At 45.5% G+C, this 10,006-nt stretch overlaps 1 protein-coding gene across 1 annotated transcript in view; it reads left to right on the top strand.

Annotated features, from left to right (window-relative positions):
- The first annotated feature begins 7,181 nt into the window (after positions 1 to 7,181).
- Tmem233 (transmembrane protein 233) overlaps positions 7,182 to 10,006 on the top strand; it is a 35,973-nt gene continuing 33,148 nt past the window's right edge. Inside the window, exon 1 of the mRNA XM_078030337.1 lies at positions 7,182 to 7,445. Coding sequence (XP_077886463.1) covers positions 7,185 to 7,445 — 261 coding nt within the window. The 5' untranslated portion in view covers positions 7,182 to 7,184. The remainder of the gene's footprint in view (positions 7,446 to 10,006) is intronic.

Genomic DNA, 10,006 nt, shown 5'->3' with positions numbered 1-10,006 from the left:
TAAGCAAATGCTCTATCACTGAGCCACAGCCCCAGCCCTGAACACATATTTTTCACCTATTTGGACCTCACACAAGCCCCTTTGCCTCTCTGATGCTGGGTTTTCTCATTTGTAAAAAAGGAAACTCTGGTCAACAAGAGTTGCTGTGGAATTTCAACGAGACAACAGAGGCAGGAAACACATTGAGTGCACACAGTAGGCACTCATGAAATGTATGCTGATGTTGAAGTGCTGGACTAGCATTGAACAGCTGGATGGTCCATTACTCCATTACCCACTTTTGTGTGGTGCTATTTATTATGAGGGGCTCATCCATGAGCTACAGAGTATGTTGTCTCATCCAATCTGCAAGAAGAGCGATGGAATGGACCCTTATTTATTATCTGGTACAATAAATGACAGATGGAAAAAAAGACGGACATTTTCAGCCTTGGAGAGTTTGTTTCAATGTTCCTCTGGACTCACTGAAACACCTAGTGTAAGAAATTAACGGTACAAAAATCTGTTTCCCCTTCCTGTTCCCTTTCCTCCAATTTTTTTTTTTTTAATTTGTGAGAGGACCAAAGTTGTGGAATCTGAAAAGATAAATGGTTTTCTAATAATATTAGCCAAAAAGACACTGTTCTTCCCCAGCAAGCCCCTGAGACCACAGCAGTTACTTTATGGCTGCTGAGGGCTGGGGCTTGAGGCTAATGTGTAGTTTGGCAGCGAACACATTCAACTTCTTGCCATTTCCTAAAGATCTGGACTCTTTCTCTTGCATTTCACAGATCAGCAGATTCGTATTCCTCCTCTGTGTTTCTTGCTCTCACTCTGGCTCCAGCCCTCCTTTAATTTTGAAGTCCAGCACACAGCTAAGACCTCAGAGCATCCATTTTCAGCCCCCTCTCTGAGATTCAATATGGCTCTACTGGATATTGTAGATGTGAGGATCCATTTGGCACCGGGAAGTCCTTCTCTGAATCCATCTCATTTCATCTCATTTGGAGTGCTTCATTTCTGTAGCCCACTGAATCGGTGATCCTTTCCTTGAGCTAAATTTTCATTCTCCCTTTGGCTCCCGTATTAAAATCCAACTTCTCAACCAGTCAATCTTAAGTTTTTTCTGTGCCCTTTCAAAGGTTGACATTTACCCTGTCAGATCATGAGTCACAAGGAGATGATCATGAATGAAGACATTTGGGTACAAAAGATGCTCATCATGACATTTTTTAAGTAATTTCTACAAAACCTTACTAAAAAATAACCTAAATCCTAGCAATCGGGGCGTGGCAACATAAATAAGAGCCCATCAAATCAATGGGGAACCATGCAGAGTATAAAAATGTCTGCAAAGAATGTTAATTGTCATCCAACACTGAGGAAGAAATCAAGAGAACAAAATGGTATATAATTGCATTTTGCAAAAGAAAATATACACATGGAGAAAGAGAACTAAAAAGAAAGAAGTCTTTGTGTTTGTGGTGCTTACCATTTTGTGAAACCTCTCTTTGTTTATGCTGGTCTTCGTTTTCCCACTCTTCTAGAATAAACCTGTATTAGGTTCACATTTGGAAATAAAACTTTCACAAGGATCAAAAAGACAAGTTGCTACATTGAATATAAGCCTTTCCCTTCTACACTGTGTATTGAGAGTTGCTTTCTCCTCTGTCTCATTTTAAAGAGGGAAGGTATTATCACATTATTAAGCAATCAGCCAGTAGGGTTCATCCAAGAGCAATAAACTGACCTCTCAAGAGAAAATTAGTGAAGCTCAGGAAATTAGACCTGGAAACCCCAACCAAGTGATCTAATGCATCCCTCAAGAATCAATGCCATATACATTACACTCTCTAGTGTGGGCACTTTCCATTCAATTTAATTTTAAATGTTTCAAGTGATTGCAATTTCACTGCTACATTTTAGACCAGCCAACAAGCTATTAATCCATCTTCCCTGAGCAGAATATAATGACTCCAACAAACTTCGGAGATGTCCAGCAAACTTTGGCGATGTCCATCTAATATTCTTCCCTGGACCTGATAGCTGAACGAGCATCTTAGATCTAGTTCAAATCCTGGAACTTCCACTTGGCTGTAAGATTGTACACAAGTCCCTTGACCTATCTGATCCTAGATTTCCTTATCTGTCAAAATAAGTAAATAGAAAGAAAAAGAAAAGAAAGAAACCTTGTCACCTACCTCACAAAAGTTTGCTGTGGGAGTTAAATGAGATGATGCCAAAGGAATGCTTTGAGTGTGCATAGTAGGTGCTCATTAAATGGTGATTTTGGAGGGCTGATCCATTGTTTTTCTGGCAGAGAAAATAGTCTATGCTGAGTCAAGACAGTGAAGAGTTATATTTGAGATGGAATCAATAGGGTTTAATGAATAGTTCACAGACAAGCTGAAAGAGAGAAAAATAGTGGCTTCAAGCCCCAAACCTGGAGGCCTAGATGCTGCTTGTTCGGTGGATGGATAATCAGTTGGGTACCTTTGAAGGACCAGGCACTGCTCTGGGTGCAGGGAGAGAACTCAGTGAACTAAACAGAAGAAAATTCTCTACCCAGTGGAGCTTCCTCCGAGTGAGGGAGACAGACAATGAGACAAACACGGAGGAGAAAGGAGACTTTTTAACAAGGGGTGCTGGGAGCTGGGTGGCGTGGCACACTCCCGTCATCCCAGTGGCTTGGGAGGCTGAGGCAGGAGGATGCTGAGTTCAAAGCCAGCCTCAGCAACAGTGAGGCACTGAGCAACTCAGTGAGACCCTGTCTCTAAATAAAATACAAAATAGGGCTGGGGGTGTGGCTCAGTGGTGAGTGCCCCTGAGTTCAATCCCCGGTACCCCTCCCCCCCAAAAAATGGTGCTGGAAAAACTGGATATCTGTATGTAGAAGACTGAAACTAGATACCTGTCTCTCACCCTGCACAAAAGTCAACTCAAGGTGTATCAAAGACCTAGAGATCAACCAGAAACACTTGCAACATAGTGAAAACATAGGGCCAACATATTGGCCCAGGAACTGACTTCCTTAACAAGAATCCTAAAGCACCAGAAATAAAACCAAGAATCAATAAGTAGGAAGACATCCCATTAAAAGTTTCTGCACGGGCTGGGGCTGGGGCTCAGCGGTAGAGTGCTTGCCTAGCACGTGTGAGACCCTGGGTTCGATCCTCAGCACCTTATAAAAAATAAAGAAATAAAGGTATTGTGTCCAACTGCAGATGGATAAAAAATAAATATTAAAAAAAGTTTTTTCGGGGCTGGGGATGTGGCTCAAGCGGTAGCGCGCTCATCTGGCATGCGTGCGGCCCGGGTTCGATCCTCAGCACCACATACCAACAAAGATGTTGTGTCCGCCGAGAACTAAACAATAAAACATTAAAAATTCTCTCTCTCTCTCTCTCCTCTCTCACTCTCTCTTTAAAAAAAAAAAAAAAAAAAAAAAGTTTTTTCACAGCAAAGGAAACAAGAGCATGAAGAGAGAGCCTAGAGAATGGGAGAAAATCTTTTGCCAGTACTCATCCAACAGGGGATTAGCATGTAGAATATATAAAGAACTCAAAAAACTTAGCCCCTAAAACACAACCCACTGAATAAATGGACAAAGGAACAGAACAGATGCTTCTCAAAAGAAGAAATACAAATGGCCAACAAAGATATGAAAAAATTGTCAACGTCCCTAGCAATCAAAGAAACGCAAATAAAAATTACATTGATAGTTCATCTCACTCCAGTTAAAATTGCAATCATAAAGAATACAAATAATAATGAATGCTGGTGAGGACCTGGGAGTGGGGGGGAAGATCCACTCTTACATTGTTGGTAGGATCGCAGATTAGTACAACCACTTTGGAAAGCCAGCATGGAGATTTCTCAAAAGACCAGGAATGAACCCACCATATGGCCCAGTTTTCCCACTCCTTGGTATTTATCCTAAAGAAAACTAAAATCGGCATACTATAGGGATTCGGGCACATCAGTGTTTATAGCAGTGCTATGACTAATTCACAATAGCCAAGTTATGAAGTAAGCCCAGGTGCCCATCAATAAGGTGAACAGGTAAAGAAAATGTGGTGTATATACACACAACGGAGTTTGACTTAACCATAAGGAAGAATGAAATTATTCGCTGGTAAATGAATGAAGCTGGAGAAGATGACGCTGGGTGAAGTGAGCCTGACTCAGAAGGTCAAGGGTCAAATGTTCTTTCCTCTGTGCCGATGCTAAACCAAAATAAGGGGGGAAGGTGGAGCAGGGAGTCCCGTGGAATTAGAAGAGACGTCAATGGAGCAGAGGAAGGAGATGGAGGAGGAGGAAGGAGGGATGGGAAAAGAGAAGAAATATGGAAGGAAATGGACCAAATATTGCTATGTCCACATATGAATATACCACAGTGAATTTTGCCTTTAGGGATATCTATAAAGCATTAATTTTAACATATATATATATATATATATATATATATATATATATATATATATATATAAAGAAGACCAGTAGGGTAGAGCAAGGAGAACAGGAGAAGGGGGGAGGAGAGGGGAAAGAGGAAGTACCAGGGACAGAAGTGATCTAATTATATCCCATGCATGTCTGATTATGTCAGATGACCCCCAATATTATGTATAATATAGTCCACTAATAAAAACATAAAAGGAAATAATTAAAAAGTAAATGAGAATTTTTTTCTGATTGTGAGAACTGACTTAGGCCATGAACAGGGTAGGGGGGTGGAGTATAATAGACTACTGTAGACAGAATGCCCCAGAAGGCCTCTCCTGGCAGAGAGGGGTGCACATCCTGAACAATGAGAAGAGGTCAACAGACAGAGAGAAGGGGAAGTCTCGAGGAGGGAGGAGCAGCAGATATGAAGAACTTGGGATGGGGAAAAAATTGGTGAGAAAGTGGGGGGGGGGAATTCCATGTAACTGAAGCACAGGCAAAAAAGGAAAGAATTGGTAGAAGGGGAGGTTGGAGAAGTGGTAGGACCAGGCAGCAAACAGGGAGCCGTGACAAGCAGGTTCTTATGGAACAGATGCGGTTTGAGGTGCTTAAGGGGGTCTCTAAGCCAAGGATCCAGGACTATAGTGGAGACAGTACAAGTACTTAAGAAATCATCCAGTTGCATCAGAATTGCCAGACAGGGGAGGTGGGAGTTCCTAGAAATATGGATTTCTCAGGCATTAAAAATTACAGAATTTCCTTTTTTTGGAAATTCTAATTCAAGCTAGGTCTTTCCCAAGTCCTGAAAATCATTTTTTTTCAACATTCCAAGTAGTCTTGGCCCACTTGAGTTAGGCCTACAGAAATTTGTCAATATTCCCAGATCCTTCTGGACCACTTATTCAAGAACTATTTCCTGCATCCTTAATGTGGACCTGGATAATTCTTTTTTTTTAACATTTTATTTTTTATTTTTATTTTATTGTTTTTAGTTTTCGGCGGACACAACATCTTTGTTGGTATGTGTTGCTGAGGATCGAACCCGGGCCGCACGCATGCCAGGCGAGCGCGTTACCTCTGAGCCACACCCCCAGCCCCATCAGGACAATTCTTAAATGCTGAAGATGCAACTCTGAACAGGTTAGAGAGCTTACAGTCTAGAGAAAGAAAGTGAATGAGTTAGTTAAAAAAAAAAAAAAATCACAACTGTGATACATGCCAAGAAAAAAAAATACAACCTAGTAAGATATAGAATAATTATGGGACCAATTTATCTATGTGCTAGATAAATCCAAAGACTTCTCTTTGAGGAAGTGACATCTGAATTGACCATTGAGAAATAAGAAGGGAGAAGCCATGTGACAGTTGTCAGGAGGAACAGCATTCCTGAGAGAGGGATCAGCCAATGCTAAGGCTAATCTTTTGGTTTATCCCAACTTGATTAACCAACCAAAACAGGGGAGAGGGCATGACGGAGAAGGTACTCTTTCACCTTTGAGTAGTCCTCCAGAAAGCTCTGTCAAGCATATACATTGTACCAGGCACTTGGTGACACAAACATGAGTAAGATGTTCCCCTCTCTCAGGGAGCTTGCCTTCCAGTTAAGGAGACAGATTACCAAATAAGTATGACCCCATGAGACAAGAGGGAACATCTCAGAAAATCAGTTCACGTTCTGTGAAAGTCAAGCAGATGATTAATACTTTTGAGTCTGATGATGTAAGCAATTGTTTTTGAGGCTGTGGATGACAAATTATGCTCGTTTTTATTTTCCTGCCAACTCAGAATATCTGAATATCAGGTGGAATATTTGCAACAGTGAATATTGGGTTTGAGATACTATAATCAACAATATTCGGGAGAAATAGCACCCTAATAATAGCTAACATTTATGAAGCACAAAAATTTGTCTGGCTTAGTATGTAAACTTGAGTCCCTCACAGGGACTATTACTCTCCTTTCTCAGATGAAGAATTCAGGGCCCAGTGAGGTGAAGGGACTTTCCTGATGTCATTCCTCCCCCATGTGACAATTTCCCAGCTTTGTCAGGGTTCAGAGGCTCAGTTCTTGTCACTCATGCATGACTTAGATGCTGATACAATTGCTGTCTTCACCCCAGTTTCCAAAGTGGATCCCTCTTTCTTCTCTCCATCCCAATTATGTATCTGAGTTGTCTACACCAGCTGGATTCCCCTGCATTTCTCTCCAGGGGTCCTATTGGTGAAAAAAAGTGGAGAGGAGAAAAATTCTTTGTTTCCACATTTGGGAGAGAGTGGAAGGCTCTGGTACAAGCCTTGAGTGACTCCAGTCTCCGGAGCCCTCTCTGGAGTGTGGGAAGCACGGAAAGCCTGTTATCAAATGGATAGGGTGTGGCTGGTCCCCTCTAAAGTATTCAAACTCAGATGCTTTGTTGGTGGGGGGGGGGGGAATGAACTGGCCATCTTTAACCTTCAGACTATGCAGTTTGAAGTGTAAAGGGACTTCTTGGCTTTCACCTGCCCTGAGTCTCCGGACCTAGTGTGAGTCCGTGCATCAGTCCAGTAGTTTCTGGGTGTGTCCAGGAGTGCAAGGTCTTCCTCTGCCTTTGCTCCATTTCTCAGGGTAACTGGCTCCTTCTCTTCTCCCTCCTTCCCTCCCTCCCTCTTCGTGGGGAGGCTCTTGGCCCAGGTCCCTGAGCCCGGGCAAGTGCAGGGGGAGGACGCAGGAAGGGTGAGATCACATCTCCCTGGAGTCCCGTGCAACCGGCTTTTCAGAGCCTCGCCATGAGCCGGCAGACAGAGCCCCACAAGGCGCAGACCGTGGGCTTCTCCGTCCTCCCTGAGCAGCCGACTTTGCCCATGTCTCAATACGGCCCCAGCTCGGACTTCAAGGAGGCTTTGGACAGTAGTCCCGAGGCCAATGCAGAAGATGAAAAGACAGAGGAGGACATGCCCATGCCCAAGAACTACCTGTGGCTCACCATCGTCTCCTGTTTTTGCCCCGCGTACCCCATTAACATCGTGGCTTTGGTCTTCTCTATCATGGTGAGTGAGTGAGGGCCAGAAGCAGCCCGGGAGGAGAGACCCTCTGGGCGCCTCTCCTAGGCACCCCCACGTGCTAGCACTTTGTTGCCCTCACCTCCTCCTCACTTTTCCTGGCCTCTTGGGCTGTCCCCCCAACCATTGGCACCTCCTAGTGGTGCTCAAATCTCTGACCAAGCTCCCCACCCCTAGGCTAACTTTCTGCTTCTTTCCAGCGGCCCCAGTGCGCGCGCTCTCTCCAACCCGGGGAAGTTCCTCAACTTTGCAGCTTCTCCCAGCCTCCTCCGATATCCCTGGACACTCGCAGGCCTCCCCACCCTACTTTCCTACAGCCCCAACAGCGCGCCACCCTAGCAGGCAACAGTATGCCTGTTCCCTGAGCGCGCAGTCTCCACGTCCCTTTCCTCACCCCACCGAGGGCTCTGGCGTAATCAGTGCCTGTGACGGTCTCTGACTTGCATTTACTCCTTTCCGTCTCCGCTATGAGCAGCGCACCACCTCCACCCCTCTTAGAGGGTCTGGAGGCGATCCCCTCCTTGGCTCTGGTGCAGGGCTTTGGCACAGCCCGCTGTCCCCTGGGCCACAGTTTATTTTCGCTTCGCTTCTTCTTCTGTCCAGCACCCTTTCTTTGCTCCTCTCCGGCACCGGCTTTCCACTGCTCCCTAGACTGACTCGCACCTGCTACCTCCCCAGGTCTGTCTTGGAAGCCCCCGCGCCAAACGCATGCTGCTCTTTTACTATATATACCCCAGCATGTTGTAGTTCCTCTCCCATTTGCTGCACTCCGACTCCGCACAACCTATTTCCAGATGCCATTCCATGCTCTGTCCTGCGCCGGGGGCGCTGTGCGAGAAGCACCCGGGACTCCACGCAGGGCGCTCCTGGGCTGTGAGCGCTTCTGCCGCTGGTGCCTCCAGTCCTCCCTTAAAGAGTCAGCCCTCTTCCAGCCTCGTAGAAACTCCCGCGCGAACCCCACCAGGAGGGCAACTAGGCTTGTGAGATTCTTGCCTTATTGACTGGAGCAGCTGGCCCGCGGGTGGCGGCGGAGTAAGGTTCGGACCGGCACTGTCCCGGAACAACCCTTGCAGTGGCGCTCCCTCCCCCACCGGCCCACCTCTCCCGCCGAAGGGCCCATGAACTGCCCGCCACGGACCTGATTCTGCTCAGTGAAAGTTGCAAGCAACCCAACCCTTCCTCTGCCCACCAGGTCGGCCCCCACGTGCACCCAATTCACCTCGCTGGCACCCACAAAGTCTCCATTTGCACCCGCAGATTACCCAACTCCCGGTTAGCAGGCTGTCTGCACCAACTTTCAAGTGCACAGTTTCAACTGCGTGCATTCAAATTCCGGTTCCACCGCTTGCTAGTTGGGTTGTATCTGCGAATCGCTGCTGTCTCTCCGAACCTCGGTTATCTTTGTAAAACCTGAATAATCAGTCATAGCCTGGGGTGGCTGTGAGCATTCATGATATAATTGTAAAGTGCTTGGATCAGTACCTGGCATGGAATCTTTTTAAAATGGCACTTCATGAGACCTGATTCCTGTTAAAAAATCAACCCCACCCCGACACACACACACACACACACACACACACACACACACACACACACACACCATATTCTATTCTCCCTTCCTTATCGCTTTTGATCCAAAGCACTTCTGTCCATCTATTATTTTATTTATTAATATGGTCACTGTCTGTGTCCCCTCATTAGAATATAAGCTCTATGAGGGCAAGGTGTTGGTCTTGTTTGTGGCTGCTTCTTCCCCACCCCCCCAAAAAAAAAAACTTCTGGCACCTTCTGGTAGAGCTTACCAAATATTATGAAAGGAATGCATGCAGGAGGGAAGGGTGTTAATGGATCCTCGTGTCTACTTTGCCCTGTTTTTTTTCCCCAAACTGGAGCCTGGAAACCGGAAGCCATCATATCAAGTTCCTTAGGACCAACCAGCCAACTTCCTTCCTTCCTTCCTCTCCCCCCAAGATCCGCCCTTGGGTTTTATGCAGAGAGGAGCTAGGAGAGATGAAGCAGGCAAATTCTCTATGTGACAGCAGACTGGCTGGCCGGGTACTGGTGCCCACCCCCCATCCTGTTTATTAATGAAGCAGCCAATTTGCCCCTTTCCTGTTGCCACTTAGAAATATGCCTAGGAAGGTTTTCCCTTCATTGGCCCCAAATGAGCTAACACAGCAGGTAGTGAGAGGTTGGATACTATTGCTACCACTTTGTGCCCTGGGGGATGACGTTGGTACACACTTTGAATAGAAACCTTTTTCTAACTCCTTCCTCTCCATTCCTTCTTCACTCCCATCCCCCATCTTTTTCCATCGTTTTATTGCAAAAGATCATCTTACTGTCAGAACACAGACCCCGGAGACAGAGGTTGATTGTGGGACACCTTCATACCTTTTGAAAATCTTGGTTCCTTCTCCTCTAGAATGGGAATGTGGACACTGTTTCATATTGAGCAAAACTGTTGTAAGAATGAAACCGAATAAAGCTTTGTCACGCCCCCAGCACTGTGCTAGGAATGTGCAATTACTGACAGACAGATGGGTAGA

This window comes from Ictidomys tridecemlineatus, chromosome 2 (genome assembly GCF_052094955.1).
Source record: "Ictidomys tridecemlineatus isolate mIctTri1 chromosome 2, mIctTri1.hap1, whole genome shotgun sequence".
NCBI lineage: Eukaryota > Metazoa > Chordata > Mammalia > Rodentia > Sciuridae > Ictidomys > Ictidomys tridecemlineatus.
The sequence above is the reverse complement of the archived record's forward strand: the minus strand, read 5'-3'. Positions and strand labels throughout refer to the sequence as shown.